Raw genomic sequence first — 15,400 nt, forward strand, 5'->3', positions numbered from 1 at the left:
ACATTAAGTAGCCTTAGGAGTTCGTTCCATACCCATTGAACCAAAATTCGCCAAAAACAGCTCGAACGCTAAGGCACATTCTAATTTTAATCCCCCCCCCCCCGGAATTCGAGTAAAAATGAACTGTTGTAGAATTATTTAAAAGTGACTTTGCGACCAATCAAAATAGGTTGAAATTTCGCAAGAAATTCAAATATTTCTACAACAGTATTTTATGAGCAATTTTGGATAATTTTCATACGAAAATTGGATCATGATGTTCGGGACTATTGAGAAAGGTGATGTAACCTATCGAAATGAGTTGAAACTTCGGCAGAAAATCAAAAATTCTCATAAAAACTTTTTTTGAACAGTTTTGAAGAATTTCAAGTCCAAAATTGAATCATTATTTTTTGCAGTTTTTGAAAAACGTATCACTGATTTTTGAAAAAAATTCACATTTGTTTGTCTCCAATTAGCCTCATGGGAAGTGTTACTCGCTCGTTCAAAATCAATGGAGAGAAGAGGTGATGACTTTCATGAAGGTAGTATTTTAGAATCAAAATCGGCATTTTTTTTCAAAAATCTCTCAAAATTCTTTAAAAACGCCCAGAAAAAGTTTTTATGGAAATCTTCAAGTGTCTTCTGAAATTTAACACATATTGATAGGTCGAATAAAAATGCTCACAAAACAATTTCAAATAAGTAGGTATTCGAATCTCTAACGAAATTTTAGTCCATTTTAATATGTATTTTGCGGGACACTATATTCATAATCCCCAAAATCATGACCCAATTCTGAGTCCAAAGTTTTTCGAAAATACAAAAAAAATATTCGATTTTTAAAGGCTTAGGTACCTATCATTAATTATTCAATCAACAACCAAGTTTTGTTTCAATCACAAATCTTGTGTGAGGGAGCAAAACGATAGGTAAATGCGTTTTTCAGTGGACAAAAGATAACTAAATTGAAAAAAAAAGGCCAATTCAGGCTCATCTCGGGCAATAGGTTTCTGAAATCTGAACATTAACCATCGTCTTATTTCACATTTATATTACTTACCTACAGCATTTGCCATTTGCCTGTTCAGAGGTTCATTGTTTCATGAGAATTGTGGCTAAAAGCAGAACAGGCAACAGGCAAACCAGTTTTTAGCAACGACGAAGGAGAAACATCATGCTGGCGACATCTAGTTTTCGGATGCACCATTACAAAAATGATACTTGCTTTACAGGTAGCACTAGATTGCACAGGTGCAACGGTGAATCGTAAAATGTAAGTTATTCGATTCGACGTTTCCAATTTTGTTTGTTTTGAACCGGGATTTGTCATGGCAACAGGTGTTAGTAGTTTATTTTATATGTACATTTTTTGAGAAAATATCTCGTAATCAGAGTAGATATCATTGTAATATTTCGAAGTTCCATTAGTTAATTATATTGTGATGTGTCCTGTAGCCTCGTTTCTGTATTAGAAGCTACTCGAGTCCAGCATAATGAGGACGATTCCGACTTGGGTAGAAAAGGTTCACAATTCCAGTAAAGTCGAACAATGGTAATTACGATTTCTTCATGTTCATCTATTTACTATTTTACGTTTTAAAACTTGAAATTAATTACATTTTTCGAATATAATTCGCAGTATATACGACCTATGCTTTCATCCGGATGGATCTCAATTGATCGTAGCAGCCGGTCAGATTTTATTAGTGTATAGCTGTGCTAATGGATCCGTGATACAAACACTAAAAGGTATCCCATTCGGCATTCGCCGGAAGGTATTAAATATTCGGAGTCAGAGTCTCAGGAATAAAATCTCTTCTTTTTTCGTTATATAGGACACAAAGACAACATATACTGCGTGGATTACAGCTTCGATGGTAATAAATTCGCATCCGGAGGAGCCGATAAAGTCGTAATTATTTGGTCATCTAAATTGGAACCGATATTAAAATATGTGTAAGTTACTCGCTGATTTTCTCCTTATAAAGCAAAAAACTGAAATGTTTGGATATTGAAAAAATCTGCATGTTTCTGAATTAGGAGGGGGGGGGGGTATATTTTTAGATAAAATAAAAATTTGTGCTGAAGGTAAAAACGAAATGTGAGCACCTTATTTCAATATGAAAATTTAGAAATCTCCAATTTTTCAAAATTAATGCTGCATAGAAAATAGTAAGTAGGTAATCTAAATTTTGAAAATTTTTCACCTCACGAAATTTGACTCTGTTTCATTCCAACGTTTTCGTCATGTGAACAATTTTTGGTTGTTTTAGCAAAATTAAATTTTTTACAATTTTGACAGAAAATGGAACCTTTTGATTAGGTACTTACTTAGACAAAAACTAAGGCATTTTTTATGGTGAAAAATAAGTAGGTAAGTACGTGTTTTGGAAATTTTAGCAGAAAATTGGATTTTTGGAGGGGAGGGGAGGGGGCATTTTATACGAATTTTTATAACGTGTAATACCATTTGATTTACGTTCACTTTAAACATTTACAGGCACAACGATGCAATACAATGTTTCGCTTTCAATCCAGTATCCGGCATGTTGGCGAGCTGCGCCATGTCAGATTTTTCTTTCTGGACCCTCGAAAATAAAGTCGTCCAAAAATTCAAAGTAGCTTCTAGAATAACCGCGTGTTCGTGGAATTCGGATGGCCAATATTTGGCCCTCGGAATGGTCAATGGAAGTATCTCAATACGAAATGTGTACGGTGATGAGAAATACCTTATTGAGAAAGAAGATTCGAATGCTGCTCCAATTTGGGCTCTTAGTTTCAGTCCTAAAAAGTACGTTGGTTTCAATTCAATGAAACTATTTTTAATTTTTTTTCATCATTTTTGAAGGAAAAAAACATATTTTTTACAGATCCGACAGTGATATTCTCTGCGTCACTGATTGGTCCCATAAATTATCTTTTTATTCAATCGATGGAAAGAATGTAAGTTTGATCAAATGTGTATGTTCAGAAGTAGGTATTTTCTTGTCATAGATTTCACGTCTCATACGAGTAATATTTTTCGAAATCAGATTGGTAGAGAACGAAATCTAGGATTCGAAGCTCTCTCTGTCAACTATATGATGAAAGGCGATTACATTTTGATAGCTGGATGCAATAAGCAATGCACGTTACTCAGTCACGATGGTATCAAATTAGGCACCATTGGAGAGGAACAAGAATCATGGATATGGTGCTGCAAAGCTCATCCATCGGCTCCATTTGTGGTTAGTTTTTCATTTTCGAGTACCATATTTTCTTCTTGATGCGATATTGCATTATTTGGTGTATTTTTATAACATTCGACGACTTATTCTAGGTTTTCGGATGTCAAGATGGAACTATCGCTTATTTTCAATTAATTTTTAGCACCGTTCATGGTCTGTATAGGGAAAAATACGCTTTTAGGTGAGATATTTAAACGTCTTTGCATAAAATTGATCCTTTCTTTAGTAAACACCTCATTGATTATCTCGAAATTAAACACGATTCATTCATTTTCAGAGAAAATATGACCGATGTGATCGTTCATCATCTAATCACCAACGAAATAGTTCGTATTAAATGTCGAGACTGGGTGAAAAAAATCGCAGTCTACAAACATCGGCTAGCTGTAAGTCTTCGGATTCATTTCTCATTTTTATACGTCTCATCATTGAAGATTAATTATTCATTTTAATTCGAATTTCAGGTTTTATTACCATCCAAAATTGTCGTTTACGAATTACTCACCAAAGACTCGAACCAAATGCATTATCAAATTAAAGAAAAACTAAATAAGTCACTCGAATGTAATCTACTAGTCGTCTGCTCCGAACATCTAATTTTCTGCCAGGTAATTTACTTTTTTTTTGTAAGTACATATATAGATGGTTTTTGGTGGCAAATTTTGCACTGCATCATTTACCTATGATTATTTTTACAGGAAAAACGATTGCAATGCTATACATTCGATGGTAAAAATGTGGCTCAATGGTTGATGGATGACGTTGTCAGGTACATCAAAGTAGTTGGAGGAGCTGCTGGAAACGAAGGCTTGATAGTAGGATTGGCGGATGGACAAGTGTTAAAAATCTACATAAGTAATCCATTTCCAACGCTTATGATGAAATCTACGTCAGCTATTTTGTGTTTGGATTTGAGCCTTTCGAAGAAAAAACTGGCTGTGGTTAATGACGATAATCAATGCGTGGTTTACGACGTCGGTACTGATCAAATTGTTCATCAGGTATTCAAACTAAAACTTTTTTCCAAGTACTTGTGTCCAATCTTTTTTAACATTTTTTTATGCGAGGGGGGAGTTGGAATTTCACACGTCGATTTTTGGCTTTTTTAACATCTTTGAACATTTTACGAATTTTTTTTTCAATTGATAGGGTGTCGAAAAAACTGTCACCATTTCAATTTCTCATTCTCAGAGTATTTGGCAATCGCCTCACAGAAGGATGAGTGGTGTCAAAATTATCTTCAAAGTTTCGATTTTTCATCTCCAGGGTATTTTGCAAACATTTCACGACTTTTTGTTTTTTTGAGGGGGTGGAGGAGTAGGAGGAAGGGGGGTGGGATGAACTTCCTAATGAAATTTCATAAACATTCTACAAAGGAGGGATCAAAATCAAAATTATTCGTTTAGGAAAAAAGAAGAAAATTGAGACAAAATCAGGACTTGCAGGATTTGCAGACCTGTTGAACATCCTGGAGAATAGAATCACGATGTAATTTTTCTATTTTGAATAGGAATCAAAAGCAACCAGCGTGTCATGGAATTTATTATACGAAGATATGCTTTGTTACTCTGGTAACGATGTACTCAATATTAAAGTCAACGATTGCCAACCTCATCAAATGAGATTTAGCGTAAGTCATCTCATTTGCTCGAAGATTATCATGAAATCTAAATATGAAATGCTTATTTTCCTTTGTATTTTTAAAAATAGGGTTATGTGATTGGAGTTTATGGCTCGAAAGTGTTTTCTTTAAATGGATCAAATATTGTCACAATCGATGTGCCATTATCAGCTCCAATGTATCAATGTCTTGAAAGAAATCTGTTCGAGTACGTATCTCTCTAAACCTACATTGATCGTTCGTATATTTCCCAACTAAGTACCTATAAATTCGAATTCTGATTTTTGACTTTTTTTTTTTTGCAGAGATGCTTTCATGATCGCTTCACTTGGTGTAACAGAAAACGACTGGAGAAGTTTAGCTCAAGCAGCGTTGGAAAAACTTGACCTGAATATCGCGATAAAAGCTTACAGTAGGATCAAAGATCTACAATGTTTGGACTTGATTTACGAATTCTTGGTTGGTTGATTTTTAAAATTTTAAACTGGAAATTGTTTTATTTTTTTTTTCATTCCTGTTAATAAGTTTTGGCGATGATTTTATTGCAGGCGAGCAAAGATCAAAATAGAGAAGCTTTCATGGGCGATATTCTAGCGTACGAAGGTAAATTCAAAGAAGCTGGAAAAATGTATCAGAAAGCAGGATGCAGTCATAAAGCCTTATCCATGTATACGGATATGAGAATGTTCGATTTAGCTCAAGTATGTCTATACAGTTTACTATCATTCGAGGAGTCTGTATCCGATTTGAAAGGGAGGGAGAAATTTTCGAAAAGAGCATAGCTTGAAAATCGTACATATAACTAAAAATTAAGCTTTTCAAATTATATTTTTGATTTTTTGGAAATTTTTCAAAAATCAAAAACTACAAACTTTTTTATTTTTTTTTTAAATGGAGAAATTTTTGAAAAAAGCATGTCTTGAAAATCCTATAACTAAAACTTCAGCTTTTCAAATTGTATTTTCGATTTTTAAAAGTTTTGTTAAAATCAAAAACTATCAACTCAAGATTTTTTTTCAAGTTCTAGAGACTCCAGCACAATATTTTTTCCAATATTTTTTTTCTTCATATTCAAAACTGAAAGAGATATCAATTTAAAGAAAAATTGGAAAAAAATCAAACCTAAGAGAGAATTACGATAACATCATTTTTTATTTCAATTACCAGGAATTCGTCAAATCAGAAAGCAACTCCGATAGGAAAACATTAATAAGAAAGAAAGCCGAATGGGCCAAGAATGTCAACGAACCAAAAGCTGCTGCTGAAATGTATTTATCCGCCGGAGACATCGCTAAAGCAGTCGATATCGCCGTAGAAAATCGTTGGATAGATACGTAAGTATTGATACCTATACCAATACCTACCTACTTTAAAAAAACTCATTCGAAACGTTTAATTTTTTGATTTTTTTTTTTCAACAGATTGATCGACTTGGGCAAAAAATTAGATCAGAGTGAAACCGAACCTTTGAAAAAAATCGCAGATTGTTTAAGCAAACTCGACAAACCAGAATACGCCATTGCAATTTATAATAAACTCAAAGATATTCCAAGTGTTGTACAGTTACACATCAGTATGAAAAACTGGTCGGCAGCTTTCACATTGGTCGAGCGGAATCCTGAGTATGAAAACATGTTGTATATACCTTACGCTCAATGGTTGGTCGAAAATGATAATTTTGTCGAAGCGCAAAAAGGTTTGAAAATTTGCACTTACCTAATAAGGTATTACAAGTACCTAGTGAAACGTCCCAAGGTGATTCATTTTTTCTATGTGTTTTGGCAGCTTTTCATAAAGCTGGTAAGCCCGAGAGAGCTACGAAAGTACTGGAGATATTGATAGAAAACGCGATCGACGAAGGACGTTTCGATGATACTGGATATTATCATTGGATTTTAAGCAGGCAGTTCTTAGATTTAGCCAATCAAGCAAAGTAAGATGCTTTGTTTGAGTTTCCATTCTTACCTCATAACTGATAAGATAGGTATGAAGGCTTACCTACTTGAACATTAATTCAATGTTTAATGCCCACAGCTCCGATGAAATGATACAGAAATTTTATTTTCACGATCGATTGGCGAATATATATTACGCTTATAATGCTATTCAGAAATATCTTGTTAGTATCCTACTCGTATTCGCTGTATTTTAATAGCAGAGCTATGCGTTTCTGAGCAAGCTGGATTTTGCATCGATGAATTAGGCGAAATATTCAAACGGTCCTAATTTTTTTCAGGAAGAACCATTCACATCTTATCAACCTGAAGCCTTGTTCAATATTGCCAGATACCTTTTGAATGAAGTAAAAACAGGGTGCCCAAAAGGAATCACCAGATTGTATCCTTTTTTTCAATACCTATCCTATACTCATTATACGAGTATGTAAATTCATTACAAATAATTATTTCAACCAATTGGTTAACTTTCCTGACTAACAATATAGCGCTATTTTATACACACTCGCTAAACAAGCCAAAAGCCTCGGAGGTTTCAAAATTGCTCGACAAGCGCTAGACTGTATTCAGAATTTACGAGTTCCTAATAATTTTCAAGTAATACATATCGTTATAACAGTACTTATTTAAAAAACTGAACTTTCAATCAACATTTTTTATTTATTTGCAGGATTTCGTCGATATGTCCACAATTATGATCAGGGCGAAGCCATATCACGATAACGAAGAACTCCTAATAATGTGTTATAGATGCTCATCTTATAATCCACTAGTGGTCTCATCTGCATCTTCGGCTGGAAATATATGTTTAAATTGTCGTCAACCTTTCGTTTCCTCATTTGTAACATTCGGTAAAAGAAATGATTCTAACGGAACACTGTTTCCTTCCTTGTATATTTATGTGGCCTGTATTTTTTTTAAATTTTGTGTTAATCTTACAGATTTCTTGCCGTTGATCGAATTCCAATTGGAAGACGGTATCTCAGATGAAGAAGCTATTGAGCTACTGCGAAGTACTAGCAGCGAGTCTATGACCAAACAATCGACAACGAGTAGTCAATCCGATGGTAATTTTCAAGCTTTATTTATCGATGACTCGAGCCAAAATAGTACTGATCCTTTTACCGCCACTTTAATTAATCTTGAGGTGAGTTTATATCAGCATAATGTTGCAAAAATAATGTTGTAATAGAGTGGTTCCCAAATTTCAAAAGAAAAAAAAACAGGATAACACCATCATCAAATTAAATGTGATACATTAATTAAATAAGGGCTTTCAAAAGCGACCTTGGAAATTTCAGGTCCATGCACAGGGTGTCCAGCTGTCTACACATTGAAAAACCGGTTTCGTCAAAAAATTCAAACTGGTTTTCATTGGCGCGATGTATTCTACATCTACATCGCTAAGGTGACAAAAAATACCCAAAAATTGCAGATAGAGAAAAAATCTTGAAACAAAAGTTGTAGAGTGTGAAAAATTACACAACTCCGTCAAATCACATTTTAAAACCGGTTCATTGGTTCGCATTATTAACAGCCCCTTTTTGACAATCACCTAAAAATTGTAAATAGAGAAAAAAAGCTTGAAACAAAAGTTGGAGAGTGTGAAAAATTTTGAAACTAGTTAATTATTAATTTGCAACCCAGGTAACTTTCGATGACTTGCTGTGAACTAATGAACCGGTTTCAAAAAGTAATTACACATAATTCTGTTATTTTTCACACGCTACAACTTTTGTTTCGAGCTTTTTTTCTCTTTCTTCAATTTTTAGGTGACTGTCAAAAACTGGTTGCTAAATTCGAACTAATGAACCGGTTTCAAAATGTGATTGAACAGAAAAGTGTTATTTTTCACACTCAACAACTTTTGTTTCAAGCTTTTTTCTCTATCTACAATTTTTTAGGAAATTTTAAATACATAACTGGTTGCAAATATGAACCGGTTTCAAAATCTGATCAGTAAACATGGTTTAATTTTTCACACTCTACAACTTTTGTTTCAAGCTTTTTCGTCAACTGGTTGCAAATTAATGAACCGGTTTCAAAAAATTCATATCACGTTTTTGTTGTCTTAGTGTGTAGAATACATTACACCCATAAAAACAAGTTTAAATTTTTTGACCAAACCGGTTTCTCAATTTGTGGACACCCTGTGCATGGGCCGGAAATTTTCAAGGTCGCTTTTGAAAGCTCTCATTTTCCCTACTTAACGCCGCTTCATTCATCTCTCCAGCTCATTCCCCTTAGAAATAAAAGCCACCGGACACCACTTTTGTGTCATACTGTAGATTAGGGTATGGATGGTGTTCGTTTTTGGTAAATTACAGGTACTTAGTTTTCGATAATTTCTTGGTAAATTACGGGTAATTTTTTAACGTCTTTCTAATTGGTAAATTAAATGTAATTTTTGGCGTTTTTTTGAAGAATTTTTTGATTTTTTTGGTTGCAAAATTACAGGTAATTTTGGTAATTTACTGGTACTTTTGGTAATTTACTGGTGATTTTGGTAAACTACTGGTAATTTTGGTAAACTACTGGTAATTTTGGTAAATTACCGGTTATAACCGGTAATTTTGGTAAATTATTAGTCATTTTGGTAAGTTATTGGTGATTTCGGTAAATTACCGGTCATTTACCGTTTTTGGTTAATTACAGGTAATTGTTTGACGTTTTTCTGGTTAGTAAATTAAATGTACCTAATTGTTGTTATTTTTTTGAAAAATTTTTTGATTTTTTTTTTGAAAATAACAGGTAATTTTGGTAATTTACGGGTAATTTTAGTAATATACAGGTAATTCTGGTAAACTACTAGTAATTTTGGTTGGTTACTAGCAGTTTAGGTCCTTAGAAAATAACTGGTAACTTTGGTAAATTATTAGTCATTATGGTAAGTTATTGGTGATTTTGAAAAATTACCGGTCATTTTGGTAAATTACTGATAATTTTGGCAAATTACCAGCAATTTTACTCTTTAGAAAATAACTAGTAATTTCGGTAAATTACTGGTAATTTTGGTGAATTACTGATAATTTTGGTAAATTACTGGTAATTTTGGTAAATTACTGGTAATTTTGGTAAATAACGGGTAATTTCAGTAAATTATATGCATTTCTGGACCCTTGTTAGTTGTTACAATGAAATATTCTTATTTTGTAGGCAGAAAATGACAGATTCAATCCAGTTATCGTTAATCGAGACACTTTACTTTCCATGGACATCAATTTGGTGCTGATTTGCCGATGGCCAAAACCACTACGGTATCGATATTACCGAAACTTGGTCCCAGAACTCCAAATTATCGCATGCAGCTCTTGTTTCAAAGTACGTATGACGACATTTCACCATATCAACATTGTTCAAAAATAGAGACCCATGGTAAAAAAAGATGAATATTTTCATGCTTCATGCATAAATTTTCTATTTGCTTCAGATCTTTCATATCGATGACTACGAGATGGAAGTTTTACGTAAAGGATGCTGTCCATATTGTCGTGTTGTACCTGAGAAGAATACTGAAATTCATGAGATGGCCTCATGAAGGTTGATTTTTTCCAAAAATAATTTTGTTTTGTTAATAATAAAATTTCATTTTTTTTTTTTTGAAAAAAGTTATGTATTAGACATACCTATTTAACGAGCGAGTTTCGCTCTAAAATTGATTTTTAAATTGTTCAAACATTTACCAAAAATTCAAAAATGAATACTTTTTCTATCTGTCTTGGTTTCATTCAAATGAGAGAGGACCAGTTCAAAAAGTTAGCCAGTAAGGAACATCATACTAAAAAAAAAAAAAAAAAAAAAAAAAAAAAACATTTTGATAAAAATCATCCCACTAGAGAAAATTCAGTTTAAAAAATGGCATTTTCAAAACAACGTTTTCAGATCATCCGACGAGTCATGGCTCGTTGAAAATGTATCTCTCGTAAATTCAACCCACCGATGTATATTTCAAGACTTTTGGCATAATATTTCAACTTCAAGGTAACAACGTATAGCCTCTACCTACCTTCTCTAAATGCAACAAAAATAACTGCATTAAAATACATCAAAATACGCCATAAATACGCGAGTAAAAAAAAGGTACGAAAATTTTTTATGGATTCGTGACAGCGGTAAAATATTAGTGTCTTGGGAACTCGACGAGGCTTGACAACGTAAAACAGAAATATATTTTAGAGATATTTCGTTCAACAGCATGCTGCAAACAACAACTTTTTTTTATAGATTTGGTAAATAAAAGGCTAAGTAAACTAATTCCCAGGGATCGAAGACGAACAGTCAAATGCTACGCTACTGCCACTTATAATAATGAAACTACGATATTATACGTACATAGAAGTAAAGTTCTAGATTAGGGAAGTATACGCATACGCCATTTTGGTTCGACACAACGGATGTAAACAACATTAGAACGTATGTACGCATACAATCTTACGTGTAAAAAATGCAATTTTTTCGATTGTTCGCGGGTTCGGGTGAATTTTTAAGTAGTTTCCAGCTAAAGACAATGAAATTTCCTATCGATTGATGTTAAATTTTTGTTATTTCGCGCAAAATTGACGATTTTCTGAATACTTATATTATCCGATTTTTTCATACTATATGTGTCAACTTTAAACTAAAAATACTCGAAATCTTCAGTGAACACACAGGTATTTTAATATAGCAAAATGTTCGTAATTTCTTCGTCTTTAAAATGAGTGTTTATCGAAAGCTCTACATGCAACCGTTCAAAAGTTGTAGAAGTTTAAAGTTGCGAAAACAATGCAAAAACCAACCGCGGATGGTAAGTATTGAACTTTGAATTAGAATTACTCAAAATTTTCAACGAACACATAGGTATATTAATACAGCAAAACGTTCGTTATTTTATCCTTTTTAAAATGGGTCTTTACCGAAAGCTCTACCTTCTACCGTTCAAAAATTCTTGAAGATCAAAGTTGCGGAAAGTGTTCAAATTGTGTTATCACTGTTATCAGTCACTTAGTGTTGATTGTAGAACATTTTCCGCAACTTTGATCTTCAAGAATTTTTGAACGGTAGAAGGTAGAGCTTTCGGTAAAGACCCATTTTAAAAAGGATAAAATAACGAACGTTTTGCTGTATTAATATACCTATGTGTTCGTTGAAAATTTTGAGTAATTCTAATTCAAAGTTCAATACTTACCATCCGCGGTTGGTTTTTGCATTGTTTTCGCAACTTTAAACTTCTACAACTTTTGAACGGTTGCATGTAGAGCTTTCGATAAACACTCATTTTAAAGACGAAGAAATTACGAACATTTTGCTATATTAAAATACCTGTGTGTTCACTGAAGATTTCGAGTATTTTTAGTTTAAAGTTGACACATATAGTATGAAAAAATCGGATAATATAAGTATTCAGAAAATCGTCAATTTTGCGCGAAATAACAAAAATTTAACATCAATCGATAGGAAATTTCATTGTCTTTAGCTGGAAACTACTTAAAAATTCACCCGAACCCGCGAACAATCGAAAAAATTGCATTTTTTACACGTAAGATTGTATGCGTACATACGTTCTAATGTTGTTTACATCCGTTGTGTCGAACCAAAATGGCGTATGCGTATACTTCCCTAATCTAGAACTTTACATAGAAGGAGAAAAAAAAACTCATGTTTTATACACAACAGATTGGCGCGAATAATACGAGATTTTATCAATTACATTTACCTTTGAACTTACAACACAAATATCATATCGTGTCGCAATGCGATGGTGAAACTTTGCACATTTCAAATCGCGTAAAACCCAACCAGATCCTCGAAAATCGGCAAAAAAGCGCCGAATAATTAAGCAATTATGTGAAAAACGACAAACGATATTAGAAAATGGCGTCACAGCCGTGAAACTTTTATCGTTTGTTATTATTATTTGTTCTGTAAAGGTCTCGAATCAAAAGTTACCGTTCAGTTTTCGCGTGCCAAAATAAACTTGTAAAAGATTTTTCAACAAAAGTTCAAACAAAATAATGACATTTCTCGTCGAAAACTTTTTATTTTGGAAACGTTTCAGCCAAGACGAAACGATATATTATATAGCTACAAGTTCAAAAACGTATAAGCTTACGTATTGTGCGAGTTGAAAGTAGCAAATTATGCTCGGCTGTTTTTCAATCATAGCGAAAGCCCACTTTAGAGGAGCTTCGACTTGAACGTTGTATAACAGCTTAAAACTGATCCTAGGCCGGATACGACATGGTATTACAATTAGTATAACGGTTACACTATCTTTTCACCGTCGATTGATGGATTCTGATCAATTTAATCCGGCCGCATGATATGTACCTATTTGTACCAACGCCTGTGCCCGTGTGGCTGGTTAACCAACCATACACGTATTCAATGATGGTCTATAGTTAACCATGTAGACCGATCAATTTAACATTATTTCAAGCCACCAATCTGAGCAGTGAGCAGCTTCTTTAATACTGCTTTTTTTTCTTACTTTTCTGAAATCTGTCGCATGAAAAACTTTAAACTTGAGTCAAACTTGCTAAAGTTTATTTGTTTCAAACACATACGAGTATGCAAACCAAATGACAAAAAAATAACCACACGATATAATTTGGAAGCGTTCAAGGTAAATGTAATTCGTATGGCTTATTCGATTTGGTTTTATTCTCCTCCAAAAGTTTCTCACTTCCAAACAATTACGTAATTTGTCTCCACAAACTTTTGACAACCAATCGAGTAGGTACCTACTAATTTTCATAAAGGATTATACGTTGAGAACGAGATGAATAAAAAATAAAAGTGAGTTTTCTCAGTACTTTCTCTCAACCAAGTTTTCAGAAAGCTATCCACTCAACTCCTTCCCCCTCCCTCCCTCTTCGTACACACAAAAAATTAACAAAGTCAATTTTTTCACAGTAAAATTTTCAAAAAAATTGAAAGAAAATTTGTATACAAAGCATTTTTTAATAAGTCCGAGTACCTAATCAAAATTATTTGAAAAAAAAAAAAAATACAAACGAACGCATTAAATACGCTATAAGACAGGATATCTAACAAAATTTCAAAATAAAAAAGCAAGATTTTAGCAGGACTTTTAGCAAGACATTTTTGTAACACTTGAGATTTTATACGAAAAGGGAGCCGGGGAGGGCGAGGCAAAATTTCACATTAGAATTTTTCGCTTTTCCAATGTCTTTCAACACCCCAAGATTTTTTCAAGCAAGCGGATGTCGAAAACATAATTTTGCCATTTGAATTTTTGATTCAATTTTCACCTTTAAAGTACTTGCTAATGTAATGAAATTGGGCGAGTAGCAAAAATTTTTCAAGGCCGCCTATTTTAACAAACAATCAGCTAGTCGCTGATTGCAAGAAAGTCTCTGCATTTGCGTCTTAGAGCATGTAGCTATACTAATTAGTGATTACTGACGTATACAGGGTTTTCCAACTTTGATCGGAAAGCTGGCGTGTGGTGATAGTACTCGAAGAGACGAACAAAATTCGTTATGTACGCAAGTAGTCTATCTTGTGAATTGAAGGAGCCACGTGCTGCGCAAAACTAGAAATTTATCAATTTTGAAAGATTCGTCAAAATTAAAGGAATGTTTGAATAATTCAAATAATGCCCAAAACCCATACTACTCGAGTGAACGAACAAAAAATATTACTATGACAAAGTGCTTATCTTCGAAATTGAAGGGGCAAAATTGATCCAAAATTTCCAAATTTGTCGTGCCCCACATTTTGAAAATTTTGAATTTTCAAGTTGTGTTTGCACCTTCAATTTTGAAGATAGGCGATTTGTCACGATAACTTTTTTTGTACGTCCACTCAAATAAGTACTATGAGTTACTAAAGTGACCTAAATGATCCAAATATTTTCTCATTTTTGGCAAATTTTTCAAAATTGGTCAATTTTTGCTCAAAATTGGTCAATTTTTGCTCAAAATTGACGTAATTTCTTCAATTCACAGATAGTAAGAAAACGTCTGTATATCATTGAAGTGACTTCAATAACCCAGAGTGCTGAAATGGACGCACAAAAGAAAGTTATTATGACCAATTACCTATCTTTAAAATTGAAGGCATGAACATAATTTGAAAATTCAAAATTTTCAAAATCTGGGGCAACACAAATTTGAAATTTTTAAATCAAGTTTGCCCCTTCAACTTTGAAGATAGGCAATTTGTCAAATTAACAGTTTTTGTTCGTCCAATCGAGTAAGTACTATGGGTTTTGGGCATCATTTGAATGATTCAAACATTTCCTTATTTTTGATGAACCTTACAAAATTAGTAAATTTCTAGTTTTGCGCAGCACGTGGCTCCTTCAATTCACAAGATAGACTACTTGTGTAGATAACGAATTTTGTTCGTCTCGCCGAGTACTATCACCACACACCAGCTTTCCGATCGAAGTTGGAACACCCTGTATAGAGGAATTAAAGTATAGGAATATCGGCTAATTTACCGGCCGAACACCTAATTGAAAGGAAGCAAAGTAGAGGGACCAAACTCAAAATGCGCATGTCTCTGTTCGTATTTCTATTTTATCAACAAGTGTTATCAGCTGTTCATTTGTGTTATTTAAAGTTGACCATTTGAACTTTAAATATTCATGAAATAATTACAATATA

The 15,400-nt window shown here is 33.4% G+C and overlaps 2 protein-coding genes across 7 annotated transcripts in view; one reads left to right on the forward strand and one right to left on the reverse strand.

Moving 5' to 3' along the window:
* LOC135841343 (dipeptidase 1-like) overlaps nucleotides 1-15,400 on the reverse strand; it is a 705,386-nt gene that overhangs the window by 120,728 nt on the left and 569,258 nt on the right. The window lies entirely within an intron of this gene.
* Oseg1 (intraflagellar transport protein Oseg1) lies at nucleotides 1,250-10,499 on the forward strand. 2 transcript variants are annotated; one of them, XM_065358098.1, is made up of 25 exons: nucleotides 1,250-1,322; nucleotides 1,438-1,534; nucleotides 1,622-1,731; nucleotides 1,818-1,938; nucleotides 2,483-2,773; nucleotides 2,853-2,925; nucleotides 3,015-3,209; nucleotides 3,302-3,390; nucleotides 3,487-3,595; nucleotides 3,674-3,817; nucleotides 3,908-4,210; nucleotides 4,720-4,839; nucleotides 4,920-5,038; nucleotides 5,136-5,289; nucleotides 5,379-5,531; nucleotides 5,998-6,164; nucleotides 6,252-6,526; nucleotides 6,616-6,763; nucleotides 6,865-6,949; nucleotides 7,067-7,167; nucleotides 7,274-7,382; nucleotides 7,456-7,636; nucleotides 7,727-7,932; nucleotides 9,942-10,106; nucleotides 10,216-10,499. In XM_065358098.1, exons 2-25 carry the CDS (start codon nucleotides 1,476-1,478, stop codon nucleotides 10,321-10,323), a joined length of 3,585 nt encoding a protein of 1,194 aa, XP_065214170.1. In that variant the 5' UTR covers nucleotides 1,250-1,322; nucleotides 1,438-1,475; the 3' UTR covers nucleotides 10,324-10,499. The 2 variants fall into 2 exon arrangements, with proteins under 2 accessions (XP_065214170.1, XP_065214169.1); XM_065358097.1 differs by lacking the exon at nucleotides 1,250-1,322 and having other exon boundaries at nucleotides 1,329-1,534.

This window comes from Planococcus citri, chromosome 3, assembly GCF_950023065.1.
Source record: "Planococcus citri chromosome 3, ihPlaCitr1.1, whole genome shotgun sequence".
NCBI classification, from domain to species: Eukaryota; Metazoa; Arthropoda; class Insecta; order Hemiptera; family Pseudococcidae; genus Planococcus; species Planococcus citri.

Excerpts from the sequence above, each read along its gene's own strand:
- Oseg1 (XM_065358098.1), top strand. The coding sequence starts at position 1,476 with ATGAGGACGATTCCGACTTGGGTAGAAAAGGTTCACAATTCCAGTAAA. Across the intron at positions 3,210-3,301 it reads ATCCATCGGCTCCATTTGTG|GTTTTCGGATGTCAAGATGG; the intron begins GTTAGTTTTTCA and ends GACTTATTCTAG. Across the intron at positions 6,950-7,066 it reads ATGCTATTCAGAAATATCTT|GAAGAACCATTCACATCTTA; the intron begins GTTAGTATCCTA and ends AATTTTTTTCAG.